General features: G+C 60.5%; 1 protein-coding gene across 9 annotated transcripts in view; it reads right to left on the bottom strand.

The window, feature by feature from the left end:
* Positions 1 to 18,405, bottom strand: part of KCNQ2 (potassium voltage-gated channel subfamily Q member 2) — a 48,410-nt gene that overhangs the window by 14,270 nt on the left and 15,735 nt on the right. For 4 of the 9 annotated variants that reach the window (XM_018057539.1, XM_018057543.1, XM_018057540.1 and 1 more), the window contains exons 3-11: positions 17,390 to 17,516; positions 16,925 to 17,100; positions 15,968 to 16,093; positions 14,136 to 14,246; positions 13,507 to 13,602; positions 10,868 to 10,962; positions 9,813 to 9,842; positions 6,761 to 6,829; positions 5,816 to 5,845 (exon numbers count right to left, since the gene is read on the bottom strand). In XM_018057539.1, coding sequence (XP_017913028.1) covers positions 5,816 to 5,845; positions 6,761 to 6,829; positions 9,813 to 9,842; positions 10,868 to 10,962; positions 13,507 to 13,602; positions 14,136 to 14,246; positions 15,968 to 16,093; positions 16,925 to 17,100; positions 17,390 to 17,516 — 860 coding nt within the window. Of the gene's footprint in view, positions 1 to 1,701; positions 1,756 to 5,815; positions 5,846 to 6,760; positions 6,830 to 9,812; positions 9,843 to 10,867; positions 10,963 to 13,506; positions 13,603 to 14,135; positions 14,247 to 15,967; positions 16,094 to 16,924; positions 17,101 to 17,389; positions 17,517 to 18,405 lie in introns of all 9 variants that reach the window. The other 5 variants (XM_018057536.1, XM_018057541.1, XM_018057537.1 and 2 more) reach the window with 3 other exon arrangements.

Raw genomic sequence — 18,405 nt, 5'->3', positions numbered from 1 at the left:
CATGGGTGGTGGTCTGGACTTTCTCAGTTATCACAACTCAGAGTCACAGGCACGCAGCCCCCCAACCACCCTGATCCTACGTCAACCCAGGTGCTCGAGTGCCGACAGTCCTGAAGGAGTCAAGAGAGGCTCTCCCTCACCTCACAAGCCAAGGATGGAAGCAAACGCAGGGTGGGGCTCTGGCCGCCTGCCCCCAAGGCAGGGGTGGGAGGCTAGCCCACCCTCCGAGTGAAGGGCATTTACACGGGGCCAGACAGCAAGCTCAGGAAGGTCTGGGGGAGAAAGCAAGGCCCAGCCTCTCCTCTCCTGCCTGCCACCACCCCCTATCCCCCATCCAAGGCAAAATCCCCAAAAAGAGAAGCCAGCCATCAACAAGGATAAGCGAGGGGGTGCCCCGGCTGAGCGCCGCTATACCCTAGTCTGCGCGGCCAAGGCCCAGCTTGGAGGGGGAGAGCCAGCATCCACCAAGAGAACCGTCTGGCCCATGGCTGGACCTTGGATGCCCAGGGAAGGTGAGGAAGATGAGGGGAGAGTTGTGAAACACACATAGCGGGGCCGAGCATGGCCTGGGCCCCTGGACCGGCCGTGGGCACCTTTGGCCCTTCCGGTTCCCAGGCAGCCTGACCACAGCCCCCAACCTGACAGGCCAACCTGTGGCCAGAAGCCCCCTGGACACAAGCTCTGGGCAAGCAGGACAGCTTCTACTGGGACCCCAAATCTCCCCTTGAAGGGCTGCAAGAGCCCCCCACCCCCGCAGGCCTTCTTCAGAACACACAGGCAGCACGGCAGGGGCAGGGGGGTCTACCCTCCGAGCCCCTCTCTGGGGGAGCAGGATTCGGAGCATGCACGGATGCAGGTGTGCAGGCATGCCGCCCTGGAACCCCGACCTGCTGCCCAGCCCCTCCCCACGCCCACCGCTCAACATCCCTGCTTCCGGGGCCAGCTCGGACCACATGCACACGATGACTGGTGAGTGCAGCTGCCAGCACCTGCGGGCCGCACGGGGCAGGGCGGGGCGGGCAGCAGTGGGCCCAGAGCAAGCAGGAGGGCAGACACTTCCACATCCCCGAGAGCAGACAGGGCACAGAGAGAGGAAACGTGCCGGCAGTCAGGGAGCCCACTGGGCAAAGGTCGGCCCTTCCACCGTCCCGTTTCCAGTCTGCCCTAAACCAGGCCTGTACGTGGGAGGAGGGAGCCGCGGACCTCGGGCTTTCCGGTGCATCTGGTGTGCCAGGACCACAGGGAGCCCGGCACACACAGGACAGAGCCGCCTCCCGCGGGCGGGCAGCGGGTGGAGAGCAGGGCCCTCCCTTGCGTAGTAGAGGTGCTAGATGGCCCAGCCATGCGGAAGTCTCGCAGGAGAGCAATCAGACCCCGGAAGGCGCGCTTTGCGGGTTCAGACCCCCTGGCCGGCCCCTCTCCTGCTTGGAGCACAGCATCGTTGGGGCATCGTTTGGCTTGAGGGGAAGGAAGGGCGTTAGCACCTTGCCCCGGTAGCCCAGGAGGGCGCCTGGGGTCAGAGGCGGGCAGGGGCTCCACGAAGGGCTGGGAGGTGAGCTGCCAATCAGAATCGGGGCCTAGGGGGCCGGACGGGCGCCAGCCTTTCCCTGGCGCATCTAGAACCTCTAATAAGCAGTGTTTGGAGCGGAAGGGGACAAGAGCCGTGCAGCAATGGTCGTCCGAGCGGCGTGTCCGCGGTACCTAGCGTGTCCTGGGCAGCATCCACACAGGGACTCTGCGCACCGTCTGCCTTTACTGGAAATGAGGAGAGGACAGTTAGTCCTGCGGGCGCTGGCGACCGGAGGGACCCCGGCCGGGCGCGTGGGCGTGGGGTGCGCCCGCCACAGATTTCGCATGGGAGAAAGAAGTGCGAGTGCGGAGGTCGCGCACAAAGTCCTCCGTCAGCCTGGAAAAGAAAATAGTCCCTATTTTTGGAGAGGAAAAAAAATCTTTTTTTCCTCTCCAAAAATACCTTTTCCTTCCAGCATCTATTTGGGGCCATCTCTTTCAAAAGATGTATTATTTTTTGCTATATTCATGCCAACAAAAAAATAATACATGGGCTTAGGCTTTGCTGGTTCTACAGGGACAGGATTTCAGAAAGCTCACGTTTTCAGAGGAAAAACGTGCGAGTTTGGCTTCACAAACCAACCCAGACAGCGGCCTGATCAGAAGTGGCCCCCGTTTACCCAGAATGCAGTGGCCACCTCTACCCAGAGGGGAGCCAAGGAGGAGGAGGCTTGGGGCCCCTGCACATGAAAGGGCCGGCCAAGGCCAGACCCTGGGTGAAGGCTATCCTGGCGTGCGGCTAGCTGGTCAGGAAAGGCTGCCGGTGGTCAGCCTGCCCAAGACCCTCCACAAAGGCCAGAGCGAGCTGTGCGTAAGAACCTGCAAGTGTGTTAGTTGATCAGTCATGTCCAACTCCCTGTGACCCCATGGACCATAGCCTGCCAGACTTCTCTGTCCATAAGGCTTCTCCAGGCAAAAATACTGGAGTGAATAGCCATTCCCTTCTCCAGGGGATGTTCCCGACCTAGAGATCGAACCCAGGTCTCCTGCTCTGCAGACAGATTCTTTACTGTCTGAGCCACAAAGCTTTTAAGCAGAAATGAAAAGAACCATCAAGAACGTCAAGAAACCCTTCACTTCCCTGGGGTCTTGCTCTCTGCCTCCACCTTCAAAGTTGTTGCTTCTGAGACAGTGGCTCTCAAACTGCTGCACCTGGAAACCCGGACACAGCCAACAGTGTTGACTCACAGTCACTTAAACACCAGTGGCACCTGCCACTGTCCCAGCAAGGATCTCCCCACATTAACACCAGCAAGCCAGGGTCAAGCCTCCTCAAAGAGCTCTCCCTCGGCTTCACCAGCATTGCCCTCCGTGGAGGACCCTGCAAGCATGTGCGCTTCCCTGGTGGGACCTTCCCCAGTTACTTCAGGTTGTAGGAAAAAACTAACTAGAGGGCCACCCGGGGCAGAGGGGCACATCTTCCCAGGATTCAGACCACCCCCACCCTCGCCCAGCAGCTCACAGAACTCAAATTTAGGGCAAACGTGCTCTCCGCAAGCACACCCCTGAGGCAGCCACAGTTCCACCAGGGCCTGCCAGACAGATGAAGACCCTAAAGACTGGGACTACATGGCCAGTTCCTTGCAGGGGTCCCCAGGCCTGCACACAGAGCCCTGCCTTGCCCCGCCTGGGGGCTCCTCCCCCAGGAAAGAGCATGAGGTAGGATGGGATGTCTGCCCCCAGCTCTTTTGAAGGACCTCAGCCTTGAACAGATGAGCAGCCCCGCATTGCCCACCCACCATTTCCTACGTGACACCTCAAGCTTGGCTTCCACACACAGGAGCTTGGGGAGCGGCTCTCCAACTGCAGCGATTTCTTTAGTTTTAATGAAAATTTAAACAGCCTCACGTGGCCAGAGGCTCCTGCATGAAACCAGGAAGTCTGAGGGCAGGACAAGAGCAGGGGAAGGGGGACTGGTGGTGGCCCAGCCATCCCCCTGAACACTGCTCCTCTGCTTGGGGTGGGCAGTGAGGAGTCCTGACTCCAGCCCATCGCCTCTGGGCTCTAGGCTGGCCCTGGGGTTTCCTGCCCACATTCAGCCCATGGGGGCCTGGGCTCAAGAGGGTGGAAGAGGTGCCCACAAACAATCACCAACACCAGACTGGACAGACACGCACCCAAACACTGCACATGGCCCCCCACGATGAAGAGGGGGCCACACGGACGGGAGCAAAGCAGCTGGGGCGCAGGGGTTTCCCCAGGCACAGGAGTAGGCAGTCAGAAATGGGGTGGATCAAAGGGCAAGTCAGAGCCACACCCGGAGCAGCACAGCCCGAGACCCCCGCCTGCCCTCCCCCCTGCCCCCGCCAGCCCCACGCCTTGGTCTAACGCCCACACAGCCACAGGGCATGTCCCCACCATGAGCCAGGACCAAGGGGTCTCCTGGCAGTGGAGGGCCCCCGCACCCACCCCGTCCACCTGCTTAGGGTCCCCTCGCCGGGCAGCCCAGGAACAGCCCACCCACAGGTGTCCAGGGCGGGACCCTTTCCTGCAGACCTACTGTGCACCGGGTGCTGCACAGGGGCTCCTGGCTGCTCCAGTCGGGGCACAGAAATGCCCTGGCTGAAAGGTATGCACCCAGGATAGGCCGGCCCTCTGTCCCAGGGCCTCAGCCTCGGGCCCCCAGGGGAAGCCGCTGGTCACAGGCAGGGACACACGGACACACGGGGAGGGAGGGAGGAGCAAAAAGCGGGTTCGAGGAGGGGAGCCACAGAACGTGCCGGAGAGCCAGGGGGCTCCCGTGAATCCTCACCTGGAGTCCTGCTTTCAGGGTCAGCCACCTCATCCCCAAAGACAGAGCGGACGTGAAAGGGGCCCGAGAAGGGCAGTGACATGATTAAAGGCACTTGGGGGGGGCAGGCAAGATTTTCCAGATTGGGGGAGGGGAGGGCAAGAGAGGAGAGAGAGAGAGAGAGAGGCTGAGACGAAAGTTGTCTGGAGGGGAGAGGCACGCAGGCGGCGAGCACAGGGAGCCGCAACAGGCCAGAGGGGCCACACCGAGGGCCAGAGAGCGACCACTGGGCAGAGCTGAGGGCAGCCGTGCCCACCTCCTCGGCCTCAGGGTCCTGGGGGCTCACAGGAGGGGCTGATGGCAGCACCAATGGGAACCAATGAAGTGGAGCAGTCTCGGGGCTCCCCAGACACCAGGCTTGCTGCTCCCCCTCCCTGCCCACCTGACCACAGCCCCGTGCCAGGCCCCTTGGTTTGTGCCCATGAGAACAGAGGTCACTGCCCAGGATAAAGCCACTCTGGTCTGGGATCTAAAGGGTCCTCTCTGCTGTTCTTTGGGCTGGTTGGAGGCAAAGCGCTGCTGATGTTTCCAGGTCAGCTCCAGTGGCCAACCCGCTTCGGGGACTCAGGGGTGGGGTACATGTCCCCCTCTGATGGATACTGAAGGAGGGCTCGGCCCAGTGCCTTCCCAGATGAGCAGCCTTCAGTCCAGGAGGGCATGAACAAGCAGGCAGCATCTTTGGCCCATGGCCTTGGGGACGGGACTCCCCGTGCAGCTGTGGACAGGGCACCAGGGAACCCCTGAGCTCAGAGATACACAGCAGTACATGAGCAGGTTGGAGGTCACCAGACTCGAAAGCAGTGAATTGATCTGGCTTTCTTTTCAAAACTAGGAAAACAGCAGGGTGCTATCACCCTAACTCCAGCAGAGATCACCCCCGGGAGTCCTCATTTGGGGTCCTAGTCTCAAATTCACCTGAACCAAACAGAACTGCAGGGGCCTAGACAGACACGGGTAGTGGGGTACGGTTGCCCACCAAGGGGGTGTGAGGCGGGGCAGGAGACCCTGCCCAAAAGGAACCCTCTCCCACTCCTCCATCCTCCAGAAACCTCCACAAACCAAGACCTGCCAGGGTGGTGTGAAGACCTCCCCTTAGAACAGTACCCCCCGCACTGCCTGACCCTGACCCGCAGTGTTTGGGGCACCCCGTGGTAGTGTCCGCCTGGGCCACCCTTGACTCAGAGCAGCCCAGACCCTGTGCCTGGAGCCAGTGGGACCGCTCCCCTAGAAGCCCCCCACCTCCCGCCCAAGGGGCTGCAATCACAAGCGGGCAGACAGGAGCTGTCCCTGAGCTCAGGGGCCTGGAAGGAGGCACAGACCCAGGTGCCCACATCACCACCGGGCAGGGGTCATTGCACAGTGGCATCGGGGAGCATGCACAGGCCCCGCGGCACCGCGAGCTCCACGGGACACGCAGAAAAGAGCAGAGGCGGCAGAAGGCAGGCGGGCACTGACCTGGGAGATGGCTCCGGCTGGGGCTCCTTCCTGCAAACAGAAGCAGAGGATGTCAGAAGCCGGCCCAGCGGTTGGACCCCACGCAGGGCCCGGCTGATGCACAATGCTCCCATGGGCCAGGGCTGCATGTGAGGGGTGCAGAAACAGCCCACACACCCCCAAGAGCTCCCTGGGGGCCCAAGGAGGCAGGTCCTGGAGGGACAGCAAATCCGGAAGGGGTCACGAGAAGTTTTGAGACTGAGGGTGCTATGGCCCCATGTTTATGGACACTTGGTTTAATCAGCATCACCAATATTAACAAACTTTGAAAGAGGAAGTGTGAAGAAAGCTCTGGAGCTGTCGAATTCCACAGTCGATGCTCAGGACAGCTAAGGTCCTTCACTTAACCACATCCACGAGGAGTCTTCCAGATAAGGTCATGTTCACAGGTCCCATGACACAGATGAATCTTTTCAGGGGGGCATCATCCAACCCTCTCCAGACGACCCACTGCTGAGAGCTCTTCGAACAGCCCTGGGCACTGGGCCCAGCAGGCATCCTCCCCTCCTCTCCCACTGGCCAGTCCATGTCCTCGGCAAGCCCGTCTGTGTCAAGTGCTCCGGGAGTTGCAGGTTTTGTAGTCGTGAAGGAACCAGCAGGTGCTACCCACGTGTCTCCACCCGATGCTCCAGGGTTGAACACTTCCTCTGACCTGTGGCCAGAGCACCAGCCTCCCCGCCCCATGTGGAGCACCACCCCCACCCTGTGCCCACCCCCAAACCAGCTGCCCTCAGGATGGGAGCCAAGACTGGTCAGCAACAGGGAAAAACTGCCAGCAGCACCAGGGGCTGCGGCAACAGGATGTGAACATCCCGAGCCATCCGGGGCCTTAGCCCAGCCTGGGCACCCCCACTGGCCCTCATGGAGCCATAGGGGATTAGAGCCGGTGTGGATGCCCCTGCCCACCTGAAGGTAAGTCCAGACTTGCTCTTGAGGTTCCGCAGCAGCTCCAGCTGGTTGAGAGGCGGGATCAGTCTGCAGCAAGAGGACAGGTGAGTGAGCCCCCAACCCACCAGAGCCCCAGGGACCCCCATGCCAACTCTCACCGGTGTCCACATCTCACATGGGGACACAGGCCATGACCTGTCACAGGCAGAAACAGGAGGAGTAGATGGCGGCAGCAGACCCCCAGGGAGCCCATGCCTCCACCTCTGCGGCCCAGGCACTTTCTGTATTCCTCTGGGTTCACTTTCCCTGGGCACGTAGGCCCTGGGAGTGGATGGTGCCCAGGCCATCCCTAGAAGGGATGCCTATGTGGAGCAGGTCCCGCAGGGCCCCAGAAAATGGGGGGTGCCCCTCCCCCTTCCCCATCCCTGAACACCCCTTGGATTTGCAGCACAGTTGATAACGCAGCCCCCAACATCCTAGGACTCCCAGACCCTTCTCTCTCTGAGCCACTCTCTCTGCCAAAGCTGAGCAAGGTGGAGGTCCCAGGAAAGGACTGTGTTGGGCAGAGCCCGCTGGGCAGAGCCCACTGGGCGGCGCCCACTGGGTGGCTCCTGGGTGACTGGCCTGGCCCTACTCTGACCCCCATTTCCCGGATGGAGTCCCACCCACCAGGACAGCTGCATGCCTGGCCTGCCTGCCAATCCAGCATTCAGAGCTGTGGCCACCAGCAAGGAAGCCAGAGGTGAATCAAGTCCCTCTGGGATGCCAGGCAGTGGTCTGTATACATGGGAGGCTCCCGGGGAAGCCCATGCTCCCACCTCCAGCTGCAGGAGCCTCACCCAGAGACTTGGGTCCCCATGCAGTCTGGGGACACTTTTGTCCCTCCCCCTCCCCCACTCCCCACTCCCCACTTGGTTCCTGGACACTTTCAACCCTCAGCTTCCATCTTGCCCATCAGTCACCCTGTCAGCTTCCAGGCACTGGTCTCTCCTTCCCAACTCAGCCTCCACCTGCTCTGATACCCACCTGCTCTGTGACCCCCCACTTTCTGTGAACTCCTACCTGCTCTGATACCCCCACCTGCTCTGTGACCCCACACTGTCTGTGAACGCCCGCCTGCTCTGACACCCCACCTGCTCTGACACCCCCACTGTCTGTGACATCCCCAATGAGCCCCAGGCCCCCAAACCCCATCCTGAGCCTCAGGCCTTCTTGACTCTGGGGACCCCTGACCCTCCCAGGCAACTGTGTCCAAGCCTCCCCTGGGCATCCTCACTCTGTCCCGCAGTACCACCATTCCCCACACACCCTGGCTCCAGCCCCTACCCACTCCTGACCCTTCCACGTACCCCATGTCCCCGCTCCCCGGATGCCCATCCTCCTCTGACTCACTCTAGTCCTTCTGCTCAGACTCCCCACTGTCTCCAAAACAGGAAGATCTCTGACCCCCCTGTACCCGCAGCCCTGACCCGCCCCCGCCAGTCAGTTTCCAACTTTGCTCTGGTCTCTCCCAACTCCTCCCCTGCCCAGCCATGCCCCTAGCACCCAAAGGAATGCCCCTCCCCCAGCCCTGCCCTGGTCATTGCCATCCCAGGGGAGAAGGTGTGGCCCCACCTCTCTGTTCCCTCTGCAGCCCCAGCCCCGCCAGGCCTGGATCCTGGGAACGGTCGCCCTCCTTTTTCCCCTCCCCACTCCTCTCCAAGGCTGTCCCCTGTCCTCTTAGGTCCAGACCAAGCAGGAGGCCTGGGCAGTTCAGTCGGCTCAAGACATGGGTACAGCAGAGTCCCAGGAGTGGACACTGGGGCAGAGCTGGTCTCCCCACCACCTTGAGCACCCACCATGGCCTGGAGCAGAGACCCCGGGCAGCTGGACCCAGTCAGCCCCCACACGTGGGTCAAGGGCAGGGACACGCAGTTAGGACGCCATGCCTTGGACACAGAGCGGCAGGGGACAGAACACAGACGGGCAAGGACGTGCAGGCACCACACACTCGAGGGCCACGCACACACAGTCCAGTCGTGGGGGACGAGGGTGCAGCGGGCGACGGGGGTGGGACACACAGGAGCGAGCAGTGTTAGTCTAGGGATCAGCCGGCTGCAGAGGACACCACCAGTCCCCAAGGCTGGGGCTGGGCAGGGGTGTCTCCCCAGATGTCGGTGGATGTGGTGCTGCTGGAGTAGGTGAACCAAGGGGCTGCTGGTCTGGGAGGAGGCTGTCAGGGTCTGAAGCAGGGTCCCCCCACCTGGAGCCCCAGGAGTCCCGGGTCAGCAGCCGGGAAGGACACTGCTCCCTCTCCACCCCGCCTCTGGGGGAAGGGTCAGGCCCTCCTGCCTGCAGAGCCTGGCCCTGCCTGGCCCCCTCTTCCCTTCTGGGAGCAGAGGATTAACTCTGACAGGTTCCCACAGAGGGCACCAAGGGAGGATGAGAGAGCACCCTGCTCTGCAGGGCAGAGTACGGTGCCACCATTCTGAGGGGAAAGGCAGGGCCTACAAAGGGCACAGGGGACCCTTCCTGGAGCAGCTCGGCACCCCGGTCCAGACAGGGGAACCCAGGAAGTGAGCTGTCCGGTGCAGACACGGTCAGTGGGGCTACATGGATGGGCCACAGGACCCTCTGTCCACGGCCTCGAGTCTCACTCTCACTGCAGTGGGAAGACTTGGGGTTGGGGGAGTAGATGCAGACAGAGAGAGAGAGATCCCAAGCCCAGAGCAATCTGCCAGGACTGGGGGCTAACTGGGGGTGCCCCAAACTAGGACAGCCAATACCCCGTCTCCACTACCTCTGCACTGGGCACAAGTGGGGCCCCGGGGGCAGGGTGGAGGCGCAGGGGCAGGACCCCAGCCACTGAGACAGGCAGGAAGCAGAACAAGGGACAGAAAACACCTGGACAGACAGATCCAGCACAAGAAAGCAGCTTGGGGGGGCCGTCAGGAGAGGGGCCAGGGGAGCGAGGAGGGGGCGTGTGGCTCTAGGTAGGGGCCACAGGCCGGGCAGGGCTGGCTCAGGGGTCCCGGGACAGTCCCCAACAGAACAGAATCACACCACACGCTTTCCGCCCATGCAGTCCTACCTGGAGGCCCCGTAGGTTTGAGTTTGCGAGCTTTCAAGTGTTTTTCACACACACACAAAGGGAAAGGAACAAAAGATTGTAAAAGAACGGGAGAAGAAAAAGGAAATGAAAAAAATAGTCAAGGAAAGTGGGGGAAACAACAGAACAAAGAAAATTAGCACGAGGGTCGGTCCTGCCTCAAGGACTGGGGACACGGGGCCTGGGGTGAGAGCGAGTGCCCTTGGGCCCCAGCACCCCAAGACTGAGTGTCCCCGGAAGTGCAGTGGGTCAAATGCTGGACAGGGGAGTGGGCAGCCCTGTCTCCCAGGTGACAGATCCCGGGAGAGGCTGGTGGGGACCTGCAGGAGGACTCTGCCCCGGTGAGGGCTCCGTTGGGTGGACACCCAGGGGCAGGTAAGGGGACTCTTCTGGCTGAGAGGACCCAGAGTTCAGCGTTCACCGGAGGGCACCTGACCTTCATGGACTCCAGCCAGGCCCTGACCCTTCTCACCTCAGACCTCATTCTGACCCTGGGCCTGGCACCAACACACCCCAGGGGCAAAGCCTGGAAAGGTGCCCACTGTCCATGCGGCCCCCAGGACCCTCTCTTCCCCGCAGGGATCCTGGGGGTGTCTGCACCTTGTCCTGTTGGGGCCTCTCTGTAGTCCAGGGGTCTCTCCTTCCTCAACAGAGACTCTGGCCCTTGCTGGGGGTCAGAGGGTCAAGGTTATCCTTTTGCTTCTAAACACAGGGGCCCCCACCAGCGAGGCTGCACCAGGCCGTGGTCCGTGGAAGCAGCCACATTTACCTCCATGAGCTCAGGGGGCCATGTCCACCAGACTCACACACTACAGCCCTGACAGCAAGGACACTAAGCAGGGGGCGGAATGAAGGTGAAAAATAAAAGCCGCAAACTATAAAACAGAGAACAAAGTTAATAAAATAAACCACACACGGTTCGTTTTTGAAAAGTACATGTTTTAAAGAAAAAGAAAAAGCAAACAAAATGATGAGCAACTGAAAGTGGGGATTCAGAACAAATGGGGCACACAGGCCGCGCGGTGGGGCAGAGGCACCTGTACATGGGGACCGTCACCGTGCGCTCGTAGTACTGCCACGTGGAGTGCAGGTCCGTGCGCGACAAGTTGGTGGCATAGAACCTCCAGGCGGACTGTGGAGAGGACGGGGGTCAGGCGGGCGCTAGGGGCCCTCCCGCCTCTCCTGGGGCTTCGCCCCCACGCATCCCTGTGCACTGGCCTCTGGACAGCAGCCCAGTGTCACGCCCACCCCCATGGGCCACAGTCACCTCTGCAGAGTGGAGTTGGGAGGGGGGACCCAGCAGTGAGTCTGCACGGAACTCCAGTTCTTTCCCTTCCATCTGTCCCACCAAATGCCTGGCAGCCATCACTCGGCATCCTGGTCACCTTCCTGCCCTCCTCAGGGGACAGGAGGTGAAGGCCAGAGCCAAGGACATGGGCCACATCCTCCACTGTAAGGCTGAACCCCTGCAGGGCACAGGCCTGCCCCTTACACCAGCCTTGGCCAGGCCTGGCCTCTGCTCCCAACTCTTGTTAATCAGAGTAAAATACACATAACGTAAAACTCACCCTTTTAAAAGCGCACAGTTGATTGGCGCTAAGCTCGTTCCTGATGCTGTGCAAACGTCCCCTTGACAAACACCACACTTTCACCACCTCAAGACCAAGGGCCCCCAACCCACCAGCATGACTCCCCACTCCCTCCACCCCTGGCCTGCCATCCCTGATCTGCACCAGTCTCTGTGGTTCCCCACTCTGGACACTTCCTAGCAATAGAATTTCATTGCCAGGCCTCCTGGGTCTGGCTCCCTCTGTTTAGCACATCCCCAAGGCCTGTCCCTGGTAGAGCCCATGTCCGAGGCTTGTTCTTTTTAAGGCCAGACATATTCAAGCATGGGGCTTCCCAGGGGGCTCAGTGGTAAAGAATCTGCTGCAATGCAGGAGATGCAGGTGCAATCCCTAGGAAGATCCCCTGGAAAAGGAGACGGCAACCGACTCCAGTATTGTTGCCTGGGAAACCGCACGGACAGAGGAGCCTGATGGGCTACAGTCCATGGGGTTACAAAGAGTCAGACACGACTGAGTGACTAAACAACAACAAGATTCAAGCTTGTGGACGGACCACATCTTCTCACCCTTTCACTGGCTGAGGCGGTGTTTCAACCTTTGGCTCCTGTGAATGGTGCCATTGTGAACACCTGCGTGAAAGTTTTTGGCTAAACACCTGTTTCCAGTTCTGTTAGGTGTTCACCTACGAGTGGGATTGCTGGGTCGTGTGACAGGTTTAACCTTTGGAGGAGCCACTAAACTGTCTTCTACAGCAGCCACACCATTTCACACCCACTCCCACAGCGACATATGAGGGTTCTGACGTCACATCCTCATCAACACTTTTTTAAAATCATGACCCATCCTGGTGGACATGAAGGAATTTTGATTTGCATTTCCCCCATGAAGAACGACGCTGAACATCTTTTCACATCCTTATAGGCCATCTGGTATATCTTCTTTGGAGAGATGTCTACTTAAATCCTTTGCCCATTTCTTAGTTGGGTCGTTTGTTTGCCATTGAGCTGTGAGTCTTTCATGTATTCTGGATACCAGATCGCTATCAGATATCTGATGTGCAAATGTTTTCTCCCATCCTGTGGGTTATCTTTTCACTCTCTAAGGAGACAGTTCAAATAGCACCCTTGGATGCACAAAAGTTTTTCTTTCATTTCTCGTGCTTTTGGTGTCATATCTAAGAAACCAAAGTCTCAGAGGCTGACTTCCTACCGCATGAAGTCAGGTGAGGTAAGCACTTGGTCTTCTCCAGTCACTTCTGAGCCTGCGTTCAGTGCTGGGCGTGTGTGGCCTCATGGAGCCCCCAGTGTTTGGGGCCCTTCCCTAATTCCTCCCCATCTCCAGCCCTCCCCCAGTAACTCGGAGCTTCTCAGAGAGGAGGGGGTTGCAGGGAAGTGCTGTCTGTTCAGGCCGTGCTCCTTCCCTAACATTGTAACCACTGGGAGTGCTCTGACTTTGGTGTCAATAGTGGGTGGGACTATTGTCAGTGGGGGGTGGGCATTTTTGTTCTTCTTTACACTCTTTTGCATTTAAAAGAAGCAGTCATTTGCAGTTCTCACAGAGAAAGACAGGTATACATATACACACAAAAGTAGGCTGCAGCCTGGGCAAGAAAACATCTTTAAAAAAGAAAGCCATGTGAGGGACCAGGCCAGTGCCCAGCCTGTAGTAAAGGCCAGTCAGTGCCAAAGGTCCACTGGATCCCCGGTACTTGGGAAGGGCTGCAGGAGCCTCAGCCTCTCAGGCAGCCTGTGCCCGGCCCGCACTTTCAGGTGGGTGGTGCAAGCTGGGCAGCATGGACATGGCTCTGCCACCTACCTGCATGGGGGTCACTGAAACCGATCCCGCAAGTGCAAGGCAGTGTCGGAGCTGTGAGGGGACAGCTCGGGGGCACCAGTGACAGCCTGGCCCAGGGCCTATAGACTGCTGGCCTTGATGCTACCTGTGCCATAGGTGCCGGGCCACTGCAAGCAACTAAGCGGTTCTCAGCACAGACTTGAATTCCCCGACAGGAGACAAACATGCAGTGGGGCTTCGCTCCAACACCATGGGCCCAGGCCAGGGGTCCCATGGGTCCATGTGGGGCCCACATGGGGGCTATCTGGACGCACCTGGATCAGACCTGCTGCGGGGTTCCGCCTCTTCTCAAAGTGCTTCTGACGGTGCTGCTCTTGAACTTTCAGGGCAAAGCCAGACCCCAAAATGCCCTGCAAGTCACTAGGGTCAGATAGCACCCGGGGACCAGAGCCCCCGCCACCTTGCCTGCACACTCCTGGCTCCCCCTTCTCGCCCCCACCCCCAGCCCCTAGTCACCAGGAGACAGACTGAGGGGCTTCATCCTCACAGGAGCCTGGCAGGGCCCACTCTGAACACATCTGGGCACAAAGGTTACCGTCCTTCCCATTCTGTCTACACTACAATGAGTGGGGTGTGAGGCCCAGAGTCTCAGAGAAGACCACCCGACAGCAGCACCAGCTCCCCCACGCCCTGCACAGCTGCAGGTGGAGGGCTAACAGGGCCCCCATGCCTTCTGCAGGAGACCTGCCAGAGACGTGTCACCCACAGCACCGCTCCTGGCCACAGGCACCCAACTGGTCAATCCCAGAGCTAGGAGGCGCTGGGGACCCACAGATGCAGTGAGAGGGGGACCCTGCCCTGCCCCTTGTGACCCCAAGGAGAGCAGTGGTCACTGAGGAGGCCAGACTCCGTCCCCAGCAAAGGCAGGAAGGGCAGGACTCACGGCAGGAAGAGCGAAGAAGGAGACACCGATGAGGGTGAAGGTCGCTGCCAGGAGCCTCCCGTTCCAGGTCTGGGGGTACTTGTCCCCATAGCCAATGGTTGTCAGGGTGATCTGTGAACAGACAGCCCATCCTCAGCCAGACCTGGCAGGAGCCAGGGCCCTCTCCGAGGCCTCAGAGCAGCTGGACAGACCCCTGCCCCATGCTACCCACATGGGGCCCATGAGGCCGGGGTCACCCCCAGCCACCCTTCCCCGCTGAAGAAGCAAAATGAAACTCTCCAACAGGGGGTGGGGGGACAGGGTGTTCAGCCTCCACTCTCATTTTACACCTGAATTGGGCAGGGCAGGTTCACCCAGGAGGGCTGACCTCCAGCCGGATGGGCAGCCAGGAGGCTCCGACAAAGCTGGACCCTGAGAGATGACAGGGCCAAGGGACCCTCTGAGGACGCTCAGGGGTCATCTGGGGGCCTTTGGAGGGGGGCCTTGTGAGCTGAGGCCAGAGAGGGAGGGGCTCAGCTGCCAGATGGGGCATGGAATTGGGGCACCTCCACACACAGGGTCTCACGAACTTCTCCCTCAGAAGGTCATGTACTCCCCAAACAAGGGCAGACTTGGGGGTGTGGGGGGATTGCTGGGGGCTCGGCCCTCGGGGCCAGCATTCAAGGCCAGTGTTCAAGGCCAGTGTTCACGGCCAGCATTTGGGAGGCCGGCTTGACAGCGAGGTGGTGGGGGGACTCCCCCAGTGCCCATGAAGCCGCTCCAAGGACCACCAGCCCACACAGAAGGACAAGGGGATCTCAGGTGGAATGGTTCCCAAGAATGATGGGGCGGAGCCAATCTCATCCCATCACAGAGCAGAGGGAACCTTTAAAGTCTTTAGTTCACAGAGAAGGGACTTCCCTGGAGGTCTCTTGGTCAAGACTCGGCAATGAAAGTGCCGAGGGCCCGGGTTCAGTCTCTGGTCTGGGAACTAAGACCCCTACACACCAAGAAACACAGCCAACGATGAAACACTAAAATAAAAATAAAGTTCACAGAGGAAACCCCCGGTGTAGATGGGGAATACACAGAAGGGGTTGCCTGTCTAAGTGTCCAGCACCCCCAGAAGAGCTCACAAAGGAGAGGCACTCTGGCTCCCACCTGGGGGCGTCCATGGAAACAGACAAGAAGGAGCCAGACGGAGGCCCTGGCTCGAGCAATTGGGGTCAAGGTCTGCGGGGCCCTCCGGAGGGCAGCCCAGGAAGCCTTTTCTTGGGAGAGGCCATTGCACCGTGACAGGAGAGGGGCCCTCAAGGGGCCCAGGAGGTAGGTGGCCGTGAGCATGGGCCAGAAGTTCACCAGCTCTGGGTGGAGTCCCTCTCGTCAGGAGTAGCCTGGGAGGCTGAGTCAGGGGGTCTAGTTCCCCTTTTTCAAACTCTCCTCCATCAACATGACAGGCAGCACCGCCCCTTCCCCTCCACCACAGAGATCACACAGGTTGGTCAGCAGAGAAGGAAAGTGACTGGCCATGACTGGGCACAGGCTCCAAGGGCCAGGCTTCTTGCCACCCCACATAGACCAGTGCATCTCCCATCACGGCCCACCTGGGACGCCACCTCCATGTGGCATTCTGGTCAGAAGCAGCCAGCCGGTGGCCCCAGAGAGATGTCTCCAGCCAAGTCAGGCAGGAGAACTGAGGGTCTGCTGCCCAGGCCTGGGCAGTCAGGGGCACACCATGGGGAGGGGTGGGGGGATCTCAGACCATGGGCAGGAGGGACCCCAGGCAGGGCATGCCCGGCAAGCACATCCTTGCTGAAGGCCCTTCTCCTTGGCCCCAGAGGCCAGACACTCACCAGGCCCCACCAGAGTGCGTCCGCGTAGGTATCAAAGTGATCATTCTCCCCCTTCTCCGCCAAGTACACCAGAAATGAGGCAAGGATGAGGCAGAGGAAGCCGATGTACCAGGCAGTGACCAACTCCTGAAAGAGATGGCCACGTCACAGCCACCAAATTGGCACCCAGCCCAACCTGCCCAGGAGCACGGGGCCCCATCTGGCTCGAGGTTCACTGAGCTCTGGGTCCCCTGGGCTTCCGGGGCAGGTACGCCTCCCAAGAGCCAGCTGCAGAGTCCCCGGGAGCCCCAAGCCTGGCCAGACAGGAGAGGCAGCTGGTTTTCCAGCCCCAGCCCCAGCCCTGGGTGGTCCCACACCTGTGTACATCCTTACCCCTAGAGGATGGCAGGCAGGGATGGCCCAGAGCCGCATCCACCCAGGAAGGGAGTGGTCCTAAACGGCTGTTAGGCAGGCAGGCTGGAGAATGTTGGGTCTGCTGGGGCCCTACCCAAACTTCCCTGAGGCTGAGGGAGACTCCCTCTTTGTCTTATCAACCAAGGCCCAGCCTCGGGGCCTCAGACAGGAAGGACAGTGGGGAGAAGGCTGGGGGCCAATAAGCCCACCCACCAGCAGGACAGCCTCTCCGCACAGCCTGGCAGGGTGGGATCTGGGCTTGTGGAGCTCCTGGGAACACAGGTGGGGATTGGGAAGGACCTGAGACTGCAGCCACCTCGCAGGTCCCACAGCCAGTGGCCACCACAAGCCTCAGCTTAATGGGCAGGTGACTGGGGGATGGGCACTAATCCAGTACCCCCCACCACGGAGCCAGCTGGTTCTGGGTGGGACCCAAGTGGACCAGGCCTGGCAGAAAAGCTGGGGAGACAAGGTCAAGGGTCAAGTCATGGGAAGACGCCCAGAGGAAACGAGGGGCTATGTCATGCCTGGCCAGCCCTCCCCACCCTGGCCTGGCGCCCTCACCTTGCTGTGCGCATAGACCACGGAGCCCAGCAGCTTCCAGGTGCCGCCCCGCCGGTCCATTCGGATCATGCGCAGGATCTGCAGGAAGCGCAGGCTCCGGAGCGCCGATGTGGCGAACACGTTGCCCTGGGAACCGGCAGCCAGCACGGCGATGGACGCGATGAGCACCATGATGTCTGCGGGAGATGGCGGAGCTGGGGGGCAGGCCCTCTGCTGTAGAAGGGCGGCCCCCACCAGGGCTCCAGGAGGATGGACAGACGGACGCACACAAAGTGCCAGCATGGCCTGGTTCCACAGTCCACCCAGCCCAACCCTTCCCTAGGCACAGCCACCCAGCACCTCATTGCCCTGCACTCAGGCTGCATCAACCACGGGCTCTGATGCCAAGAGGGCAGGTGGGAAGAAACTTCCAGAAAGAGCTGGTCCTACATTTGTGCCTGCCCACCTACCCCCACTGGGCCTCACCAATGACGCAGAAGGGCTTCCGGGCAAACTTGAGCCGCCCTCTCCAGCCGCGGTACCGACAACAGCAACCCGCAGCCCAGATCCGCACGAAGTACTCCACACCGAACACCACGATGGTCACGATTTCCTACGGGCAACACTGCAGCTGAGCCACTAGAGTGGGTGGAGGGCTGTCTTGTGTAGCTGGTGTGGGGCCCCCATCCTCTGTAGGTGGCGTGCATGTATGGACCTATGTAGCCAGTGTGGGTGTGGGGTCCCTGTCCTGCGTAGCCACCATGAATGCGGGGTCCCGTCCTGTGTAGCTGGTGTGGGGCCCTGTTCTGTGTAGCCAGTATGAGTGCGGGGTCTCATCCTGTGTAGCTCTCATGCATGTGGGGTTCCCGTCCTGTGTAGCTGGTGTGGGGCCCCCATCCTGTGTAGCTGGCATCCTGTGTAGCTGGTGTGCGTGCAGGGCACAGAGGGCAGAGCTGATGGAGGGTCTCAGGTAACTGCGAAGTGGGGGGGGGGGTGCTCTCAGGCCTGGGGCAGCTCCAGGACACAGGGCAGGGGGGAGGAGGACCCCCTAGAGGTGCATCTGGATGCAGGATCAGCCTCCCTGCAGCCCTGCCTCCCATCACCAATAGCAACACAGAAATTACCCTGCAGTTGCCATGGCGCCCACCCCTACCCGTCACAGGAGTGCTGTGAGCTTCACAACCCCCACCCCACACCCACACCTGCCAGGAAACACCCCACACTCCGAGGCGGAGGGGGCCCCCCGAGCCTGCAGGCTCCAGTGAGAACGGAAGGTGGGAAAGGGCAAAGGGCCAGTGGGGGCGGGGCTGTCAGGCGCTGTGATGACACAGGGTGGGAAACAGGCCGGGAACGGGGTGCTGGGGTGTGTGGGGAGGGGCCGGTGGAAACTGAGGAAGCTGCAGTAACACCAACGTCAGGAGGGGAGGCTGGGAGGAACCGAAGGGCTACCAAGAAGAACAGTGGGTGCCAGGAGGGTGGGGGTCCCTGCCAATGGGGGACCT

The sequence above is a fragment of the Capra hircus genome, chromosome 13 (genome assembly GCF_001704415.2).
Source record: "Capra hircus breed San Clemente chromosome 13, ASM170441v1, whole genome shotgun sequence".
Lineage (NCBI taxonomy): Eukaryota > Metazoa > Chordata > Mammalia > Artiodactyla > Bovidae > Capra > Capra hircus.
Note: the sequence above shows the minus strand (reverse complement) of the source record. Positions and strands in the feature narration are given on the sequence as shown.